Below are 22,943 nucleotides of genomic sequence, written 5' to 3'. Positions count from 1 at the left end.
ATTGCCTGAAATGGGCGAGGCGGGCAGCGGTGGAGGCAGAGGATGGTTATAAAAAAATTAAAGGGGTGCCCGGGCGACGACAATGAAAGTGAGGAAGAAAGTTTGAAGAAACGGGGTTGGCTGGCTCTTTTTTCAAGCCACGGACCTAATGGGACCGGCTCTCTTGTCAGTCGGATTAACATCAGCCCTCGGTGCCCTGTAGTGTGCTGCTTTTATACAAGGCTGAGGCAGATGTTTATCTTTTGGGTAAGATAGTTCTCCTGGTGGATATTCGGATAAGTTAACCGCGCGGTGTACACAGAATTATCCCTGGACAATGGGGGATGATCCGCGGTAGAACATTGAGGCGGAAACCAGCGAGTAAAGTGCAAACCGAGCCCAAACATTGTACTCCGGCTGCGTTACTACGGGACACGGATATGATGAAGATGTTCGAAACGAAAGCTGTCCACCGACGAGCAATTAACGCGTCTCCATGTTCCGCGCGTGTAACGAGTGGAATGTAATACAACGTTGCATATTTCACTCTCGCGAGAATACGCGTCAGCGTTGCTTTACGGGGGGACGTTTTAAAATATGTTTCGCCGAGCAAAGGACAAGAAGAGGCGGGTGGAAGAAGGGAGGGAGAGAAAAGACGGAGAGGAAAGTACTTATTTTACGAGGAAATATGAGCCCGTAGCAGTTCGGTCCCCAGAGAATAAGGTTAACGCCGTAAAGGACACACAATTTGTCCGCGACAAAAAAGAAAATCCGGGCTTACGGGAGAAAAACCAGGTAAAGAGAAGCGCTCAAGATGCTGAACTCGAGTAATATTTGTCATAATTAAACCCGGGACTAAATAAACCTACGATGGCGGAGCGCAGTGATAAGGTTGCTGCGACGGCAAAGTCCCTCTACCTCTCTCGGTGTGCTTTTGAGAAAAAGCTTTGAGTGCGAACCGACTTGCACCAGATAACGTGCAATGAACAGTGCCGACACAGAGGGACGGCAGAGAACGACACGAGTGGGAGAAAGAGAGTAGAGAGGAGGGCAAGATTGACCAAGAGCCAGCGCGTAATTGAAGGCGAAAGGGTGGAAGAACAAAGTCTGACTTTTATTACGTCGAAATTAATTCGAGCTGCCCGTTCTCTGGGAAAGGCCTGCCATCAATCACGACCGACTTAAACGTATGTACCCTCCAATTCTAATCGATGAAGATCAATTAATTCCGTTAGCGAGGTATCTCTAATTCCGCTGGCCGAATCCGGTTCTCGTTGAATAAGATTAACGTCGCGGCTATGCCCCGGCAATCTACGGCGCTGGAGCACGCTATCGGGCCAGCGGCGCAAGGAAAAAATGCAATAATTGCAAGCGACCCGAAAACGACGGGTGAGAGAGAAAGAGGGAAGGTACAAAAATAACAGGGCATATGGTAATCACGAAAGAAGAAGAGGAACGGGAGAAAAGGGAAGCGACAGCGCGACACCACAAAAATAGGTCGAAAGTGTCCCAAGGAGGATTCGTTACGCTCACCAGCGAAGGCCGTCCACCGGATAATCTTCAGGCGAATAAAGATAAAAAAAGAAGAAGGGCGCGAAGAAACGAGACGAACGCTAGAGTCTCCCTTACAAGGAGAGTATTTTAGGTGTCCGCCTCCGATCATTTTGGTTTTTGGATGTTATAGAGGACCGAAAAATAAGAAATACGTGTTTTTTTTTATTTTTCCCCGTTTTCATATTTGGGGGGTGAAAACTGTGTTCAAAGTTAGGGTTGAAAAATCATTTTTGTGGAATATCTCGAGAACTATTAGAGATAGGGGAATAGTATCAGTGGACGAATTTTGTGTCTTTGCAAGAAGCAAGTGGACAGTTTGGACCAGTAGTTGCAAAAACATTATTTAAGGTACCACGGGACGAATCCAGCCTCTGGATGTGTACGGATTTAGAGTGTGGAAAAATTACGTTAGACGCTTTTCTGACGATGTACTATTACCCGGCCGAAAGAAGATCCCCAAGAGGCGGGCTCGGGTGATACAGTCCGTCGCTATGACGATTGGTCAAATCACCTATTTTGGCACACTTTTAAAGACGCGACACACGAATTTTGGTTATTGGCTGAAGTAGGCACATACATTGTCGCACCGCGCGACGAAGAGAGCGCACAAAACACATCGAGATCGAGTGGAATAGAGCGATCTGACCGACGAACGCCAAAGCAATAGCGTAGGCATCTCAGACGGTTAACCATTAATATATAATAACATAAAAATTTCCTTATTTTTCACAATATATTCAGGAAAGTATTATCATTGGTTTGGTTAGATTTTTCTGATTAAAATAAGCCCAAACGCAATCTCGCACAGATTGTTTAAAAAATAAGGAAATTTTTATGTTATTATATATTAATGGTTAACCGTCTGAGATGCCTACGCTATTGCTTTGGCGTTCGTCGGTCAGATCGCTCTATTCCACTCGATCTCGATGTGTTTTGTGCGCTCTCTTCGTCGCGCGGTGCGACAATGTATGTGCCTACTTCAGCCAATAACCAAAATTCGTGTGTCGCGTCTTTAAAAGTGTGCCAAAATAGGTGATTCGACCAATCGTCATAGCGACGGACTGTATCGCCCAAGCCCGCCTCTTGGGGATCTTCTTTCGGCCGGGTAATAGTACTGTTATACAATTCCGATATTAATCAACATTTAAGGAATAATATTATTAAATTACAGTCGCTTGTGCACAACCAACTGTCTTCACCGAGATACGCACATTTATTTCAGTATTCCTGGTATAAAAGTGGGTATGTAGACGAGGAAGCAGGAGATTTTCAGAACCCTGTGTACTTCGCTTTTGACCAGGATACACAAACGAAATGTGCACTATGCGATGAGACAGCTGTAATTAGATGCTCGTGGTGTCAGAAATCATTTTGTTTAAAACACTTCTTTCATGAATACCATTTTTCTGATCAATATGAACCATAAGGTCTGCGATAATGTAAACACATTCATTTGAGGACGTAGCGCTACAACTCGTACTCGAAATGGCAATTTTGTTCACGCTAGAAGTAATATCTGGTATACAAAAGGAAATTATGTGCGTATTAGATATGTTTTGTTTAGAATTTTATTTCTAGATAACTTGAGAACTACATTTCCCCGTAGGAGGACACCTTACTATAAGTAAACTTCAATAATAATTATACTTGTTAATTTGTAGGAAATACAAATTCTGATTTATCCGTATTTTCGGTTCGGCTGTGAAGTATAAGAAAATAAATTTCCATGAAAATAGATGAAGATTTACAAGAATTATTAACAAAAAATAACAATTTTTTATGTATTATTTAAACAAATGGACTTTTTGAAAATCTGGTGAGTCAGTCATATTTTGCATTCAAAGACACAAAATTCGTCCACTGACACTATTCCCCTATCTCTAATAGTTCTCGAGATATTCCACAAAAATGATTTTCAACCCTAACTTTGAACGCAGTTTTCACCTCCCAAATATGAAAACGGGGAAAAATAAAAAAACACGTATTTCTTATATTTCTGTCCTCTACAACATATCCAAAAATCAAAATGATCGGAGGTGGACACCTAAAATACTCTCCTTGTTAGATGTGGGATATTTTCGGAAAAATAGAATCCCAACTGCGCCGGCTATCCGACCGCAATTTCGTGCTCCCTAATGCAAACTTAAAACCATAGGAAACGAGGAAACGAGGAAACGCGAGTAAACGGAAGAAATTGTAGACTTCTCGGAAACGAAGGAGGAGCCGGAAAGCAGCGGCCGAGAGCTGGGGAAAGCGGCAGCGGTATTAAAAGCGCCGGGAACAGTAATCAGACGGCTGAATCAAGAATCGTAAACACCGAAGGAGACCGAAGTCAAAGGGAAAGCTGATTAAAAGACTCCGGAAAGGAGACGGGACTGGCCGCCGTCGATTCCAATCGTCCCGAATTCGTTTAAGCCCAGACTCCCGGCTAATTAAACCACTCCTCGTCAATCGGTCGGACCGCAAATTTACAAATCCTCTCTCGGGCCAGGAAAAGAAGGCCAGCAAGGAGGGCTCGCTCGGCCACTTTCCAGCCTGGTGTATCGTCTCGGTCAAACCCGACAGGGGATACGGAGGTTAACATTGTGAGAAGCGTAAAATTTGTTCAGGAGAATGGACGAGAGACGTCGCGGGCTGAAAGAGCAAAAGGCGCAGAAGACACCGTAGGAACGAGAACAGCGCGGCGCGGCGGCAGTAGCAACAGCAACCACCACATCGGTGGTAGTAGCACTGTGCGCGGCAGCAGCGGCAGCGGCATTGGCGGTGGTGGTGGTGGTGGTGACGACGACACAACGACGTCGACGTCGACGACGACGCCGGCGACGACGACACCGGGTGGAGGATAGTGGTAGTGGTGGTGGCAGCGGTTGTAGTGGTAATTGGGGGAGGAAGACTGAGAAGGAGAAAGGGGTAAGATTGGAGGAGGACAGAGCGAGAGTCGGAGGCCTGGAGGAAGGAGGAGACTGACTGATCGTCAGAGTAGAGGAGAAAGAGCACGCCTGCGCGGAATCCCCGGGCGGGCGCGGGCAGTGCCACTGGAGGCCCGGCGGTTTCAGAGCTTCGCCCGGGACGACGAACCGCAGACGACCCGTACGCAAAACTCGGTCGTAGTTAGCCGTGTCGGAGGACCGTCGGGTGTAGGGGGCCACAACCACGCGTTCGGAAACAAGGCCCCGGTGAGTCAACTTTCGTGCACGGTCATTTCTCGGAACGTCCAGCTGGAACGACACGCACAACCGCTGGACACGCTGGCGAACGAGAGTACACGTCGCGAGGAACGATAGAAAGAGAGAAAGAGGGAGAGAGAGAGTGAGAGAAAGAGAAAGAGAGAGAAAGAGAGCACGTCGGCGGACGATCGAGAGTTCGTTCGGGGGATAATGTGATCAGTGCGACACCGACGGGTTGGTGGTATCCGTAAAACGTGCGCGATCGCAAGGAACAGGGACACCGGTGAGAAGGGTGCTATGCACGAGGTCTGGTAGCATCGAGCCAAGGAGGACCAGCGGCGCAATGACGGAGGGCTAGGAGCGAGCGGGTGCAACGGGCCTGGTGTGCTGGCCGTTCCTGAGATGTCAGTGGACCCGTCGAAGGCAACCGCGTCGTCGTTCCCGTCGTCGTCGTTACTGTCTTCGTCATCATGAGGAGATCCTCTTACGTGAACTACTACGTCTTGTGCCTCGTGTGCTGGATTCTCCTAGGCATCACCGGTAAGATCAATCCCTCCGCGTGACATACGGGATCTCGTGGATCGTGCACCGATCCTTCAGGAGGCCCGCGCGAAAAGTGTTACGCGCGCCCGCTGGGCTCGATCTCGAAGGTGGGCTTCTTCGTAGCCGTGAACCCCCTGTGCTTTGGGTCCAGATCCTCGACGGACTGTCGATGGCTTCTTTACGGGCTGCGAGAGGGGTGGGCGAGTGACGTGAACCTGGGGTTACGGGGGTGGGGTAAAGAGAGGCAGGCGGGGCTGTGGATACTTGTACTGCGGATGGATCGATCAGATTTTGGGGTGTAACTGTGCGTCGTACGTGAATTTGCACGCGTGCAAGCCACGATGCTGCTACCCTGCCCGCAGAATTCGGCAGCTGATCGCGTAGCCTCGCGATCGATCAACGGAGAGGATCGAGATACTCGAGTGGAGGGTAAAAGGAGGACTTGCAGGCAGGGGGTGGTTCCGACAGGGGGAGGGAGCTGCCTCCAGACCCGGTCCAGGGCTGTATCTAGCGCTACCCTTGTTTGTCGCGCCGTGGGTATTGTATTTTCCCTATTCTCTCCTTCGTCCCCTCGCGCTACCCCCGCCCACGAATCGTCCCGTCTCTTCTCCCATCGCTGTCCTTGTCGGGTCACCGTGTCGACGCGATGATTCTGTCATCAGAGGAAGGGATGCTAGTGTGGTGTATGCAGAAGGGTAAACGTGTTCCCTCGTCTTCAGCTCTGACGTCGTTCAGGGACGTGCCTATCGATTTCATCTCTCTCATGGCTGCATCCCTCGATGATACGGTTAGCTTTTTCCGAACGCTGTCGATAGGAGTATCCTATGGCTCGTCGACGATGCCGACGTCAGTAGCGAGGAAAGTATCGTAACCGAACGACGTAGTACGAAATTCACTTCTATCTGTCTCTGATAGCACTCTTCGCGGCAAACTTTTCACTTAATTATGTGGGTTAAAACGACACCCGTGCTATTCACTTTTACTGCCTCCCCGTTTATGGTGCTTGGCGGCTATGAGAAGAATATAGATAATGGTTGCCCGCTTAAACGGGTCGCGCCGCGATATCCGTGCAATTACCCGACGTCCTCGTGGAACGGAGCGTCAATTTCGAGCCTTATACAGCCCTTATTGGAATTCTCGTTAATGTACTACCGTCAGCCTGATAATTACTCTTCCCTCCCCCGTCGGTGCAACTTTTTGCTGATTCAATCAGGAGTACATTAATTCACGGTTCACTTTCCCCCTCCGACACGTTTTATCTCAATGATCTTCCAGGATGCTGTTCCCTCCCGATACAGGGGCTGCCAGGCACCCCTTATCCATTTCTCTCCCCGTAATTTCTCCTTTCCTTCTTGAGCACTCTTAGGACTCTCGTCTCGCCGGGGCAGAAATCAAGCCAGTAAAAAGAATTTATTAACTTCGTCTGTATCAGACAGCGCTTTCCCCTATCGATTCCGCGCGGCAGCCGCGACAATATTTCGGTATGGGAGCTCGCTGATATCAACTAGCTGTCAATCGAGTCGTTCGTTATCCGTGTCGATCGTTTTAGTCTTTCCGTTCCCCGCTTTCTGGGCCGCTGTTATCGAGCGCGTCCGCCAGGAGATGGTAAAATGTACAGTGTGCTACGGAGCTACGCGTGCAAACTTACCTGGACAATAAAACTCGTCGGGGAAAGCAACGATCTTTCTCAGACGGATCGCTTTCGGGACTTTGGGTGCTGAATGTTTCGAGACAGTAAAATTATACTTGCTACTGAATCATACATCGTGAGATCGGATTGTCAACAACTATCGACCACCCTCGGAATAAATATTCCACGAGTAGCAGATGTTCTTATAACGGATATTCTTATAGGTCACATTTGTTCACGTTTCCAATAACACAGTTCGACAGCCATCTGGACTTGTAACATTCAATAGCCGTTTCTTATAGGTTTTCGTCCCCTGAAAACGAATCCGCTAACCGTTTGTCGCCATCGCCCTCAGTTTTTGAGAAATTCGGTTTTGAAAAAAATTGCAAATTTTCAAATTTGAACATCTTTTGTGGCGAAACGGTAATACTTATTCGCTTGCTTGTTGCGCTAAATTATTCTATGAACCCTCCCGAATACAATGATATAAGTTATTACTGCATTATGAACATTTAAATATGTTTAAACATCGATCAAAGGGAAAAGGACACCCGAAATGCACCAATTTTTTCAGATATCTTGCTATATATTTTAAAAACTAAGGGTGTAGGAGAAAATTTGACTACTCCACGCGATGCAGCAGAAATTTTTCTTTCATTCTCCACGCGCGTTAAGTAATTGTGTGATGCTGAGCGGCAGTGTATCGTGCGCCGCCGTTGAGTACCACTGTCGACGCTACACGTTTTGATAAACTATTTCGCTTCTGTGTTGAAAACAAAACGTGACTTACCACTTCTGTTGATGCTATCCGATGGAAAAATGTTTGCTGCATCTCGTGGAATAGTCAGATTTCCTCCTAGACCCTGAGTTTTGGAAATAAATTGAAAAATATCTTCAAAAATGAGTGCATTTTGGGTGTCCTTTTCCCTTTGATCGTTGTTTAAACATATTTAAATGTTCATAATCCAATAATAACTTATAGCGTTGTATTGGGGAGGATTCATGGAATAATTTGACGCAACGAGCAACCGAATAAGTATTACCGTTTCGCCACAAAAGCTGTTCAAATTTGAAACTTTACAATTTTTTTTCAAAATCGAATTTCTCAAAAACTGAGGGTGATGTCGACAAACGGTTTGCGGATTCGTATTCAGGGGACGAAAAGCTATAAGCAACAGCTATCAAATGTTACAAGTCCGAAAAAAAAGTGAAATTTTGTCGAACTGTGTAATTCAGTGACTCGATGCGAGTAGCAGTGGTTTCACTAAACAATCGCGAATCCATATTTTTCTGCTGTGTCACACGGTTCGGTGTGCGCAGGCAGCTCTGAAACATCCTGTGTGCAAGAAAGTCTGCCAAACCGCGAACTAAACGACACACGTGGAACTTTCGGGGGAGCACGAGTCGATGCCATTAGATGCAGCTAACAACGCGGCAGTCGGTAATTTTGTTAAATAATTCATCGAATTCCGGCCAGCCGATTCGGGGGACATAGTTTTAATTGATATCAACTGCGCGCCCGGCGGTGCTGCAGTCCGCAGCGCGAAAACAAGTTCTGCACCGACGCGATGCATTATGCGTTTTCGACCTGGTAACATAATCGCGGCGCCAACCGCTGATTATACCTCATAGTGATTAACCGACCAACGTAGTTACCGCAGGATGGAGATTTCGGCGTTCCAGCGAGCACCGCCTACGGAAAATCACTTTCGCGGATGTTGCTTTTCGTGCCTGACGTGGATCGCGGCTACATCATTATCGATATTGATCCCATTAACCCCGCAATACCTCTATCATCGTTACCGGAACAACATTTCGCGTATAACACGTAGACAGAACATTGTTCAGGTCATTGATAACGTAGCCAAGAGTGCACGACCAACGGGTGGGTATATCTCTGTTTATATTAAACGCAGCAGTGCTACACCAAAGAATATCATCATTCAAACAAGGCGCGAGTGCCAGCGTACGAGCGCCAGCATTCCGTCTGACGAGCGCATGAATAATTACTCCGTTAATCGCGCTCGATTAAACGAAGATGGAACGGTGTACGCGGAACGATCGTGGAATCTCAGAAGTGCACGATGGAAGTAGTCGGACGTAAATGTTTGATGAACTGGTAAGACAGAAAATCGAGTTAGCCCCGGAGGGGCGCGAAGGAAAGCGATCTTCTGTGGGGGACGGGGTGGGACAGAAAATCTAGATTTATGCCGGAGTTTAGTGTCCGATGACGTCGTAAAATTACATCGAATACCCGTACGTGCCGCTCTAATAAAGCGGGAAGGAAAAACGCGTCCCTGCCGACGCTCGACTTTCCGCATCGACCGACGCCACCGTCTCCAGGGAAATATATATATATATATATATGTACGTCAGAAATCCTCTGTCCGTTTCCGACAAATTTATTTCCACTTTCACCCGCCTCCCGGTCGGGATCACGTTCCACAACCTTCTTCTCTTCGTCACGGGCGATTTCCTCCGATCGCGCATCCACCACCGCCGCGGAACACGTCCTCGTACACGCGTAATTATTCGCGGTTATTAATCTGCGCGTACGCGGTTCCCCTTGCGCTTGAATGCACGATAAGCGCATTAGCGATAATCAGAGAGCCGTATAGGAGGTCGAGGAGAGACGCAGGGAGCATATTTCGATTAGACGTAGCAGTTAACCCTCTGTAACTTTATCAATTCTCCATCACTTTGAATCGAATTATAATTACTCCTCCTGGTGTACCGAGTGGTCCTCGAATTCTGAATATTACTAATTAACCGACTGTTATCTGCGAGTTCAAAGCGCACGCGGCTTAGACTGAATTAGCAATATGATTCACATATTAGACTTATTAGAGTAACTTTTACGTCCACGGTTCCTCTCCCTTTTTCGAATTCACATCGTCGGAGATACGTGATATAACGCTCATCGTTTGCTGCGTATTTGACACCGCTATTGAGTAGATCGCCTGCCGTTTTCGAAGGGTTAACGACCTGCGACTCCCCATGAACTCAAATGGAGTGTCAATGAAACATCGAAATCGTTTGCCAACAGAACACGACTTACATCGCGAAGCTCCTAGTAGCCTAATAAACCAAGCCTGTTAAATCTTCCAGAACTCCTCTCCCCTTTATGGCTCTTGAAACATTAAACAGCCTAGGGTTCATAGCCCAGGATGACATAGGTACATACGTTTAGGATTTATGGCTCTTATCGCCCTGCCTCCATGCATTAAGATATCCAAACCGTGAACAAATCCCTTCACCCTACGCCTCGTATGCGAAACAACCTACCGACGCTAAGTACCAGCATTTTTCCATTAGCCAAAGAAAGGCCCCAGCGTGCAGTGCTCGCGTTACAACCAAGATAGCGTACAGTTGCAGGATTAATAACGCAACGTCCAGCCCCCTTCTGTTTGCCCTGGCGCGCGATTTCTCCTCCCTGAAATTTACGGTATGATATCTCACCCTGAAATCGGTCATAAACAACGCATTACACCGGCCACCCATCTGCTCCCTCCGGCGCTCCACCACCCGAGTCGTCGGCCCCCGCACCGTCGGTCAGTAATCTCCTCGCGACGTACAATTTCCAGGAATGCCATCAGCGATAATCGCGGCCACGGCAGAACAATTCAATCCTCGTTTACGGTGAACGCGAAAAGAATAAACGCGCCCAGAAGCGGGCAGAGGCAGCCGACCGCGTGATACATGATTATGCTGGTTTCGGGGCGATCTCGAGGCCACGATCTGGTCCAGCGTGCCGTTTGCGCTCGATATTTTCCGCCCCTGAAGGATCCTTTTGTCCGCAGGATCGAGTGTCCTGGGAGGGCAGGCTTTGATTGGTCGTGCATGTCCCCAGTGCCCGCGATACCGGGTCGGCGCGCACTGATTGCCAATCCAATTCGCGGCGTCTGAACGGAAACGCGTTGGCAAATCGATTCATCGAGCGTGGAACGATTGGCCCGAGATACAGTTAAAAGGATATCGGCATCGGTGCAGGGGAATTAGCCGGGCACGATCGGCTGGAAGCGTTTGTCGAGCGATCCTCGGGCACGCGCGACACGGGCTCTCTTCTCTCTCCTCGGGTCCATTACTTGCGAACGCTCCTCGTCCCGAGGGGAGGTCGAACAGCCACCCGCTGGTATTTTTGTCCTCAAGGTCCTCTCGCTACGCCCCTCCGAGCGTCTCGTTCTTGGGCGTTCAATGAAACTTTGTCTCCGTAGTGGTCCTCGTCCCTCGGCTCGTACAACGTTCGTTTGATTCGATTCCAAAAGGACGGGGAAAGTGAGCGTCGTTTAACCTTCCTGTCCCTCCCTGTGTCGGAACAGTTGCTAATGTTCGCCGACAGCTGTGCCGCAGCTTTCGCCCAGCTCAGAATTGCAGGGGAAACTGCGAGGTATTTAACATGGTCGACGACGAGCACGGTTCCATCGCCGTGGCACTTTACGGAGCTGTTAAAAACCTAAAAGTGCTCGGGCCGAAGGCGCAGCGCTCGTAACTGCGCGTGCCGGATGGCTGGCTAAGTATGCGTAACCGTCGGGATGGAGTTGTAAAACGCTACGGCGAAATTACAACGGACACAATATGCGGCGGTAGAATTACAGCAGAGGCAATTGCGGATATGACTGGCGCGTCGATGCATCGACAACGTTTAAGCGCTTTTCCCCCCACCGATCGAAAGACGCAAATAACGGAATAATCCGTGTACCTACTCTGGATGTTACGATTACGCGGTATTATTAAAAGGGCGTGGGATCCATCTAGCACCGCGCTCGTTTACCAATGCGGACGTTCGATTTTTACCGCTGCGAGCGGTCGCGCCCATGGTCGATCGAATATTGCGGAATTTTCAATAATTCTGTAAACAGCATTAATTAAGGACCGCTCCGAATTTAGCCGACTCTGTCCCCTTTGTATAAACAACGAATCGAGTCACAGCCCTCCCCACGTTTTTCATCGTGTTTGCGCTCCACGAGCCGAGTTCCAACGAAAATACAGTTTTGCGAATCGATATTGTACGGCGGGAGGCTATGTTCAATTCCATGGAATCGTCGAGTGTCTGCGGGAGTTTTAAAATGGTATTAGCTACGGTCGGCGGTTAATCAACTTTGTCGTCCACTCGGGTAGTCTGCCGTAATACGTCCCCATTCTACTAGTGCCTGCCACAGTGCCCCACGCGATATCACTTTCCTTCATGCGTTCTCTCATTCCGTCGCCTTAAAATATGTTGAATAATACAGCAATACCACTAATGCGTTCTCCTTACACCCCCTTAACACGGCCGCTGCAATGACGTCACTTGAGACCAGCGGGGTACTTTTTGTTTGCGCTGCAGTAATGACTGGCATTATTTTCCGAGAGCGGAACACACGTCTGAAGAAACCATTTGCCCTGTTGTTCTGCGCTACATCACCGTGTTGTATTATTAATCAATTAACTAGCGGCGTCTTTGTTGCGTTACGGAGAAATGGCACAGAAAACTGTGTAACAGGAAATCAAAGGGACACTATGATGAGAGAGGTGCATTAGCAGCGATGATTGAAAGCTGGGCTTATCTGCCATCAAGCTAAATTGAAAATAATAATGGAAATCGCGAGAAAGGGTATGTGGGAGGAAGTCATTCCTCGAAACAATCTGGCGAACAGCTCTATTCGATTAATAAAAGAATCGAACTCGAGCTTTTGCTTTTGCAATCCAAACGATCGACTTTTTTTCTGTGTATATACAATGCACGGTATTGACAAATTTGTGGTGGAAACTTTGCACACGTACAACATACTCATACGTAGCCAGCCGAATAAACAGAAAACCGATGGAATTGGAAAACTGGGAAACAATCGTTTCCTAGTTATACAACACTTTTGCTATCTCTTTTCCGTTAGTAATCAATCAGTCCTTTAACCGTGTCGATCTGCTTTGTCTTGCGATTGATTGTTACGTATTGGTCTGTTGTCGACCCTGTGTGCATTAGCGTATTGTTCAACATTTATCGAGTAACAAAGGAAGAACCTGATGTTTTCGAGTCTGTACAAATCTCAATGAAGAGGCACGCTGAATTGCACACGTAGATAAACTGCGGACATATCGACTACCTCAAATTGCTTTTCGCTCCAATGCATTCTGCTATGTCACGTTTAACAACACATTAATTTTACCCTGCAGGTTAAATTGCCAAAAATGCTGTACGAATGATTACACAAGGAATGAGGCGCCTAGAGGATAGATTTTTCTTCGCGCGAAAAGTTCCGCAGGCGGAAATTAGGTCTGAGCTAAGCCTAAACAGTTTAAGGGGAAACACCACTGTGACGGCCGGAAAAGTAAGCCATTTTTAAGAATTTTTTTCAGGAATAATTTACAGTTTTCATAGAAAATTTTTATTACCTACTTTTAGTACGTTGTCTGAAGAGACTATACAAAAAAAAATAAATAGGAAAAAATCCATAAATTATAATGTATTAATTAATCTTCTACGCCTCCCCACGCGAGCTGGTCGAAGGTATAACTATGGAACAGCAGGTCCAAAATCAAATTTGATTTTTTTTTATAAACTATATGAGTGTAGTTTCCGTTGTACGTACCGATTTCTTAAACAAATTATTTTTGTAAAAATGGTGCGCTTTAGAAGAAAAGTTTCGAAAATCCGCGAATAAGGTGGACAGTTTTTCGAGTGTATTTAAAAAAAATTGCTCTCAATCAAAGAATCCGTACGTATAACGAGAACTACACTCATATAGTTTGTAACAAAAAAATGAAATTTGATTTTGGACCTGCTGAACCATAGTTACACCTTCGATCAGCTCGCGTGAGGGGGTCTAGAAGATTAATTAATATATTAAAACTTATGGATGTTTTTCTATTTAATTTTTTTGCATAGTCTCTTAAGACAGTGTACTAAAGGTAGGTAATAAAATTTTTCCATGAAAACTGTAAATTATTCCTGAAAAAAAATCTTAAAAAATGGCTTACTTTTCCGGCCGTCACAGTGGTGTTCCCCCTTAAGCAGAGTGCAGAAGTGTGTTCCCAAGCTTCCTCGATCGGCTTTCTCTATTAACATTCCGACAATCTCATTTCGTCTCGTTCTCACGTCTCCCCTCCGATCGGATGGAAGTCCTTTCGCCGCGTCTCATAAAGATAAAAGCGAAAACTGTAATCCAATACCCCTCCCCGAGGGAACCGAGGAATTCCAAAAATCGCGCGACGCTGTTTGAAAAGTGGATTGAAAGTCGTTGGACGAGGTACGTGTTGGGAGCGGACGGAGTTAAATAACGCGCACGACGAGTTGCCAACGATAGCTAGCGAAGTGTAAAAAGTTCCCTCGAACAGCTATTTTATCGAGCTCTTCTTCTTCGCCGCTCTTCGCGTATTCCCGGCGTCTCGGTGGCAACTTACGAACTCGAGAAGCATCGGCGATAAATCGAGACTACCCTCGATACCCGCAGACAACGGGGACGCAGGTTCCTGCGTCCTCTGTTATCGTGCAACCTTCGTATCCCAGCGACGCGACAAATGTTTTGATAAACGTTTCCGCGATAGTCGTATCTGGACGATAGCAATATCCAAAACGCTTCCGTAGAACGTGGAAAGGAGCGCGACCGTGCACGAGCAGCGATGCACGGTATCGCGTCGCGTATGATGAATGCGATGCGCCGGCGAATACGCGGAGCCCTTATCCTGCGGATGGTAGACCAGATGTGGGCCCTCAAGGTCGCTGGAACGAAGCCTGGCGTTGCTTTTCGGGCCGAATGCTGATCCGCCTTCGGATCCCTCGGATCGAGATCCTCGGGATTAGTATCCATTTCCCCAGGGCACGATGGCTTGGCAGAAGCTCTGATAGGATTTACTCTGAAAGGCGCGGGGTAAAAGGCAGAACGAGGGAAGCCGCGTGCATGGACGTCACGAGTACGAGATACGCTGTACACCAGCGATCCTTTTATTATTCCATCATGGCAGCGCTACCGGGATCCGTACAATGTAAATTCGCCCCGTGGCAACAAGCTGGCACGGTCAGAGCAGCCGCGTTAATGTATTCTTCTAAGATACGGCTGGCATTCGGAGCGAACTTAGGAATGAACTTTGTCACAGGGGATTCCGCGGGTGAACGTTTCGTGTCCGCGCCAGGCTCATGGTAACGCGGAAAGGTTTCGTGCCCGTAACACCTTTCTCGGAATTTGTGCAACGACGGTGCCGTGTTTCTGGCGAGGGCGCCGCGGAACGAACAACTTCTCTGCTAAACGATAATTTTGAAATCAATCGAAGTGGAGTTTGGAATTTCTGACGGAGAGGTAGCGAAGGGTGGTTGTTAATTTGGACACGTGGTTTGAGGTGTACTTCAACTAGTTTCAATGTTCAGGACATTTAGCGATCGATTTTCGAAGCGAGGGTTGTACGTATCGTCCAGAAGAAAATTGGCTACTTAGTTAGCCTTAACGGTGGTCGATAAGAGACTTGCGTTTAATTTACATGCATCGCGCGAGGTTTGAAGAATTCAATTATGTGATACAGGGACTCTTCTAAGAATTCATTGAATCTTTCAGGGGTGAGCACAAGATCCCATTCGCTGGTGAAGAGGTTCGACGGGATTTACACGGGACCGTATTTCGATTCCAACACCCCCACGAACATCACGGCTCAGCTTGGAAGTCATGCTTACTTGCCGTGCAAAGTGCGGCAGCTTGGTAATAAATCGGTAAGTCTACCACGTTTGCTCGAGCATATTCTAATATTAAATGTACTTCGAACGGAACGCTGCGTTTAATATTTGAAACACGTTCACAGAGTTCCCTCGTTACTCCAAATAGCAATTTTCGATCGCACACTTCGATCAATGCAACGCGTAGATGGCAAACGGAAAACCGCTATGTAGCAAGGCCCCGTTCGAAACACCGTATGGAAAGAACAGACGAAGATACCGCACGACCCGAAAGACGCGCGTGCCCCGGCGGACAAATTGCGGATACCTTAATTTATCCGGTCGATTGTGAAATATTCGTAAACTTGGAGGACCGTTATCTGGGCGGCCGTTCCTTGCGAAAAGCACGGACCGGATACCGGCGCCGCCTGCTCGCAGATAAAAGCAGATTTATTTGCACGCGAGTACCCAGTTTTCTGCAACCCGGCGTCGATGCTATCGCCGCGTTTACTCGTCGGTTTCCATGAACTGCACGCCGATCCGCCACCGAAAAGTTGCGCTATCGGCCTCCGTGCCCGTCGATAGTTCGCGCGAGGAACTATTACAATAATCGAAATAGCGACGATAACGCGACACACGCAATCGGTGCATCCCGGTCGGAATTTATGCCAACTATAAAAGTCTAATCTGTACGGATTCGCGGCAGTTGGGGCAGGATTATACGAGCCACGCGAATTTTACGATCCGCGAGAGATAGGTCGCCCTCGTCGAAGTAACCCAGATCTTCCGTTGACAGGAAACGGGTTCCTATCTCCGAGGACAGCTTAGAAGGGGTTAGCAACCCTCGCCGGCCGTGGAGACGTGACTCCTTTGGATAATAATAAGGAAACTCCGTCTGGTTGAAGGATTAGAAAACTCTGCGATCAGAGAGCTTTTGGGTACTCGGGTGCCCCTAAGGGCGTCCCATCGAAAGCAGCCGAGACGGAGTACATAGGGTGGTAAAACTTTTCGTACGCGGCCCGTATCACTCGTTAACGAACGTACCGCCCCCCTGTGTATACAGCGACGAAAGTTGTACGTCGAAAGAGCCGCGGCTAAGTGTCTGGTGACACGCGACCCTTGTATAATGGTCCGGTTGCGTACTTAAGGGTCGCGTACCGCCCCCTCCCCCTGCACTGTCGCGCAACCCCTTTACACACCCCCCGATACTTATCGCGCGTAGGATTAAACGTACTTTTACCGCTGACTTTCTGTCAACGACCATTGTGCTGTTTCGCTACACTCGCGACACGATTGAAAGCGATTGTTCCTCAACTAACGATTTCGCGGAACGCGCTTGACATCCTCTACGCTTCGCCTCCTCGTGCTTTGTCCCACGGAATATGCTCATTGTGTCGTGACTAAAGAATGAAAACGTAATTCTACGTTCTTGGAACACTGAATCGGCTTCGACGAAACATACGGTTCAACGTATAAACCCTTGGAGGCTTTGCAAGGGAGAAGATAATTTAAACTGACCACCCCACCGTTAACCCCTTCTCCTCGAGTACCTACAAACGGTGTTCCAATGACAATTGCTCAGAATTCTCAGACGGCATTCCGGTAAATAGTATCAGTCACTGAAAACCGATATCACTTAGTCCGGCGGCTGCCCCTGGTAATAATTGCAGCTCAAGGGTCCACGGTGAAATTACGGTCGATCAGGAATCGATGCTGCCGAGTTACGCAAACAAATTTTCCCTCGGCTTAAATTGCAACCTTTTCGAGCCGCCGTTACGCTCGGCTGAAACGAGGAAGCACTTTACCGGTGGTTCGTTGATAGCAATTTCTACTCCGACTATAAGACGCCGTTCCATCGATACAACGCTCGCCGCAGCGTCGCGCGTGCTCAATCGTTCGTTACACTTATCGCGCGAATAAATTGAACGTACACCTAATATGCTTCCCTGCGAGGCGGGCGGCTGCCTCGGGGTCCATGCAGCGGGCGAGCGGTGCTGATTCGAAGTACGATAAATTAACCGTAGACAAGGGAAAGAAGATTGATCGACCGAGATCGGGGAGTCGAGGCCGGGCTTGCCTCGCTCCCTTCTCCTCCTCGGCCGCGCTTTTTCCGCGCTTTTTCCACACGCAGCTCCTGTCCGTATTCATCGGGAGGAGCTCGCGGAATTCGCCAGACACGGTTGAATTTCACTTCATCACCAGAAACGTCTCTGTTGCTTTATTCCGCTGCCTCGCTCCCCGAAGAAGCGTCCGCGTTCCGGGCGAAAAAATGTAACAATGGAGCGGAGCGTATAAGAGAAAAGATTAATAATCCCCGGCGATGCTTTCTTGCGCTGGAAGAAAGCGTCGGATTGACTTCCCCCGTAGAGACTGACGGGAGAAATATACGGCGGCGAGCGGACGTTACTTTTTCGTGAATTTTATTCCGAACGAAAGCATTCATACTGGCTCGAGTTTATCCGCGAAGAATCCTGGTGCGCGCAACTGATAGGTGGAAGGGGCGTTCAAATGGAACGTACATTTTCTTCGTACCTCTCTGCTACATCGATATGCACTGTTTCTATAGTGGAAATAGATAAGGAATAATCGGTTGAACTGAAATTTAAGGGGGATTGCGCTTTGTTGGGCCGAGAAGTAGGTGATTCTTTGTGAATTTTTGGTACAAAAACGGTGCGACAAATTAATTCGAGGTTTGGCAGGCTGTTTTATTGTATCTTGAACTATTGTTCTGAATTTTTGTGTGACAGTGAAAACAAAAACATGGCAGATACAGAGGGAGCGTTGAAAAATAATCGGGTGGCCCTGCCGTTGACGAAAAGTACTGTAAGGGTTATCCGAACCACAAAAAGGAAAATAGATTTTTAAACTATATGAAAGTGGTTATGGGTGGTAGTAGATGCATTAAGAAAAATAAAGAAATGTTAAAATAGCAGCCTTTTGAAGAAGGTGAAGCGTCCTGATTTGAGACTGAGAAAGGTTTTGCCTGAAAATCAGGAAAACTTCTTTAAATAAAACAGGAATGATAACAGATAAGGTGAATGTCCCAATTTCTGCTCATTTCAGAGGTTACTCGTCAGAAAGAAGGTGTAACAAATTTGTTTGTGATGAAAATTTGCAGAGTAATTGATTAATTCTTTAATAATAAATCAACCAGTCGAAAACTATTTCAGAAAGATATTTCAAGATGTTTAACTACTAGTAATTTGTTATTAAATATAATGCTTTAAATGTCCGTATTTCTGCTCACGAAAAATAGCGATGTACGTATTTCTACTCACCATTTGTACCAATTTCTGCTCGCATAGGGGAGACCGGGGCAGATTGTAAGACGGGGTAAATTGTAACGTAAGTAAAATCTTTTGAACGACGGTGATTCACTTTACCCTAAACCTAATCACCTGTTTTCTACTTAATATAATAAAAAATAGTAACAAATCTAAATCCAGAGCACAATACGGTATCTGTTTTTGTTATTAAATAAGAACTTTTACTGCAAAAACTATTTTCTGCTGAATTATCGAATACCAATAGTGACCCTGTTCCTTACCACAACCAGCTAAAACGCGGTCGAAAAATCATGAGTCTCTCATTTTAAAAGTTTTTTGCTGCTTATGCTGCACTCGCGTAAATGTTCAAATAATTTAGAATTATTTTCTTGCAACTATAGTACAAACGTGACGCGTATATTAATAAGAAAAATACGAAATGAGCAGAAATGGGAACATGAGCAGAAATTGGGACATTCACCTTACAGCAATAAATCTACTACCACCCATAGCCACATTCATATAGTTTAAAAACCTCTTTTCCTTTTTGTGTTTCAGATAATCCTTACAGTACTTTTCGTCAACGCCAGAGCCACCCGATTATTTTTCAACGCTCTCAGTTTATCAGCCATATTTTTTTCCACTGTCACACAAAAATTCAGACCAATAGTTCAAGATACAATAAAACAGCCTGCCAAACCTCGAATTAATTTGTCGAGCCGTTTTTGTACGAAAAATTCACAAAGAATTCCCTGTTTTTTCGGCCCAACAAGGCGCGATCTCTCCTTAAACATATTTAGGAACAGTAACGAGAGGAACGTGAGTTTCAACGATCTTATCGGTCTTTATCTGTTTGTTCCCGGAACAACAAAGGTGTCGTGGGTCAGAAGAAGGGACTCGCATATCCTCTCGGTAGATAGAACCATGTTTATCCCGGACGAAAGGTTCCAGGCGCTTTTCGTGGACGCGGTGGACACCTGGACGCTTCAGGTTAAGTACGTCCAAGCACGCGACGAAGGCGAGTACGAGTGCCAAATCTCGACCGATCCGAAGAAAAGTCACATCATCAAGCTCAACATCGTCGGTGAGATCGCGCGCAGTCGCTTTTACACGATGGATCAATAACGTACTTCTCCATTACTGTCCATTTACAATCATTCGCTCGATAATTGATTCGTTCGATCAGTGCCATCGAGATTATTCTTACTTGCAATTTCTGCCGTTCAATGAAATTACGCGCGGTCCCTTTGTGATGATAGTATGGGGGAAGATAGATTTCGCGTGTGGATGTTTCAGTGCCAAAGATCGAGATCATAGGCGATCGTGACATGTACGTGAAGACTGGAAGCACAGTGGCCATCCGGTGTGTAATCAAGCAATCCCTAGAAGGCCCGTTCTACGTCTTCTGGTATCACGAGGGCGACCGTGTTCTGGACTACCAGCTGGGGAAAATTGACATCCAGACGAAGAGGATCGATCACGACACGGTCAGCAGCCTGGTCATTCACAACGCGAAGCGAGAGGACTCGGGTAATTACACCTGCAGCCCGAGCAGCTTGGACAGCGCGAGCGTGCAGCTTCACGTGTTGAATGGTAAGCGTTTCCCCGTATCATTAACAGAAATCTTTGTCGCATATCAGCGAGAGAAAATGGTAAACCACCTTTCAAGGCAATAGCTTGCTAGAACTACGCGACGAACGATCCAATTTAGTCGCTGACATCGATTTTCTCGTTTGAAGTATTTCAAGTCCATTCGCAGCAGTGGAAAGAGACTTGCTGCTTTAAATTCAATTGCAAATACAGGGCGGAGGGGATGAAGGACAGCTTTGTTATAGGTGGAAAACTCATTAACCCGTTGTGCGATGAAATACACCGTGGAGTAAAATGAATTGTGTGCCGCAGGTGAGCATCCTGCTGCGATTCAAAGGGGGATCAGCTCGGCGCCGGGTGGCTGTCCGACGCTGTGGTGGCTGGCGGGCGTCGTGACGCTGTACTCGAGCCACGGAAGCCGGCTGTTCGTCCACGTCCTTCTGATTCTCATGGTCCTTTACTCGAAGAACCCATCTTACTTCGCGCCGGAGCGATAATCAGGAACGAGAGGAGGATGGTGTCGCGAGAGATGATCGATTATCTCCTGCTACGAGACCCGGGATGCGCCTCGAACAACGCTCCAGCGGACGGGAGAAGTGAAAAGGGCGAGCACTGGGGAAGGCTCCCGCAGAAATTGACTTCGTGAACGGGGACGGAGAGCAGACGACCGGGCAACAGGCGGCAGAGAACCGCGAGAAGAATGCGCGGCGAGAAATTAACGTAGACGACGCGGCCGAACGTGCGCGTTCCTTTTTTTTTGGCCAGCAATTAAGCGTTTTACTTTCTTCGAGGCACGTCGGACACGAGGGAGGGCGTCGAAATTCCAGCCGACCGCCCGGGAGGGCAGGGGTGTCGTTTACATTTGGTCGCGATCGAAGTTGCTTTTAACGAATCGACAGCGGCGACCGTTCGCCGAAAATCTTCTCCTCGGGTGCCCGGTGTTGCGCGCGCCGGGAGAAATCTTCACAACGAAGCGGATGAATCTCGGCGATCATTTTCTGTGCAGGAATGGTTGACTCCGGAGGGATGATAAGAAACGCGGTTTCGCGTGTCGAGACAATGTGATCCGGCCGTTAGTAATTAGGGGGTTAATTAGCCATGGGTGTGCTCGGTTAAATCGGCGCGACTTCTTCGCGCGGTCGAGGCGCGGGAGGCAGGAACGACACGAAGCTCGCGAACACTTATCCTTCTCCTTCGAAACATGAGCGAGACGAGCAAGAATTTTTTATAGGAATTATAATATAAAACTACGATCTTCCAAGGGACTCGAACGTACGAATAGACTCTTTTGTATCCTCATCGTTTCACATCGATCGTTTTAATAATCGCTGAACGTCTCACGGAATCATTGTACATATTCGTCGAACGTTACCATCGGGAAGGAACCCTCCCCCGCTCTCGGCGGGTAGGCGACTGAAACGCGAGCTCGGAACAAGTTCCCCCTTCCGTTATTCATTATTCATCATCGTCGAAGGTGTTTCGCGATCTTCGTGTCTTTCTCGCGGGAAGCCAAACAGCGACGAAGTCTTCGCGATCGATCGCGGGATTCTGTCGAGGACATCGGGAGGGTTTCGTACTCTTTCTTTCGCATCGAGATTCGACTCGGTAACGAGCGCTTGTGATTGCCACACGCCCATACGGGGAAGAAAGGGGCGAAGTGGGGGGTATGGGGTAGGGAGATAATGGCGACGTAACGAAGGGAAAGCGTGCGGGGGAATCGCTGAATGCCGACAGAACTTCGTCCGCGCCGCTCCTATAGAATTGAAACTTGTTCGATGAATTTTTTGGAAGCGATATGGTTAATTATATTCGACTAGGGAACTATTAGCGAAACGTGTCTATACTCGACCGCCTACAGCGCGAGACCGGGATCGTCCCGAGCAAGTAGAGTCATCTCGATGATCGTCTCCGTCAGACGATCCGTCGAAATGATCCGATGCATCGTGTACGTACAAACGTGTATTTCCCCCGTTTCTTTCCTTCTCCTTCCACTGTACGGGGACGCCTATGCGTCAGCAACTACGCACACTCGACGGGAGAAACAAAGCCACGCGAGCGTTATATACCGACTCGCTTTATTGCGTAACCCGAAGCGCAACGGTGGAGTAGAGCCAGCGTTGTTAACAAAAGGGAAACGAAATTTCCAAGAGACAATCGAGACGAAATGGAATACGCGTTCAGCCTAGCGATAAGAGAGAGAGAATTCAATCGCAAATGGTGACACTGAACGTTAAAGCACGAAAGTCGATGGAATTATGATTTTCATCTTCTTTTTTTCCTTCAAAACGACTCGTTAAAACTTAAAGCTTAAGCCTCTTCCTATGGAAAATCGTTTCCTTGCTAACCTCGTTGGATCCACTATTCGAAGATTATCAAGGGACATTTCTTTGGCGGTGACTGAGTGAATGGAAACGAGAGATCAGTGTCTTTAACGGCGGCTCTACTGCACCTTCGCCGTGCGTTTATTTCCGGAGGAAATGACGTTAACATCGTCTCTCGTTTGTCAAAGAGCCATTTCATATCAAACGACGAGGTCGACCCTCCATATCAGATTTCCCCGCAGTTCCTGAATACACTCGCACGTGGTTGAACTA

General features: G+C 47.5%; 1 protein-coding gene across 1 annotated transcript; it reads left to right on the top strand.

Annotated features, from left to right (window-relative positions):
• Positions 1-4,306: 4,306 nt before the first annotated feature.
• LOC143366595 (neurotrimin) lies at positions 4,307-22,504 on the top strand. Its single transcript, XM_076807736.1, has 5 exons — positions 4,307-5,240; positions 15,399-15,550; positions 19,633-19,843; positions 20,056-20,352; positions 20,662-22,504. The coding sequence occupies exons 1-5, from the start codon at positions 5,171-5,173 to the stop codon at positions 20,844-20,846; spliced, it is 915 nt and encodes a 304-aa protein (XP_076663851.1). The 5' UTR covers positions 4,307-5,170; the 3' UTR covers positions 20,847-22,504.
• The last annotated feature ends 439 nt before the right edge of the window (positions 22,505-22,943 follow it).

Source organism: Andrena cerasifolii, chromosome 3 (assembly GCF_050908995.1).
Source record: "Andrena cerasifolii isolate SP2316 chromosome 3, iyAndCera1_principal, whole genome shotgun sequence".
Lineage (NCBI taxonomy): Eukaryota > Metazoa > Arthropoda > Insecta > Hymenoptera > Andrenidae > Andrena > Andrena cerasifolii.
Note: the sequence above shows the minus strand (reverse complement) of the source record. Positions and strands in the feature narration are given on the sequence as shown.

Bases quoted from the DNA above. Each gene is read 5' to 3' on its own strand.
- LOC143366595 (XM_076807736.1), top strand. From the start codon at position 5,171: ATGAGGAGATCCTCTTACGTGAACTACTACGTCTTGTGCCTCGTGTGC. The intron at 5,241-15,398 runs GTAAGATCAATC...TGAATCTTTCAG, and splicing joins GATTCTCCTAGGCATCACCG to GGGTGAGCACAAGATCCCAT. The intron at 15,551-19,632 runs GTAAGTCTACCA...GGAACAACAAAG, and splicing joins GGCAGCTTGGTAATAAATCG to GTGTCGTGGGTCAGAAGAAG.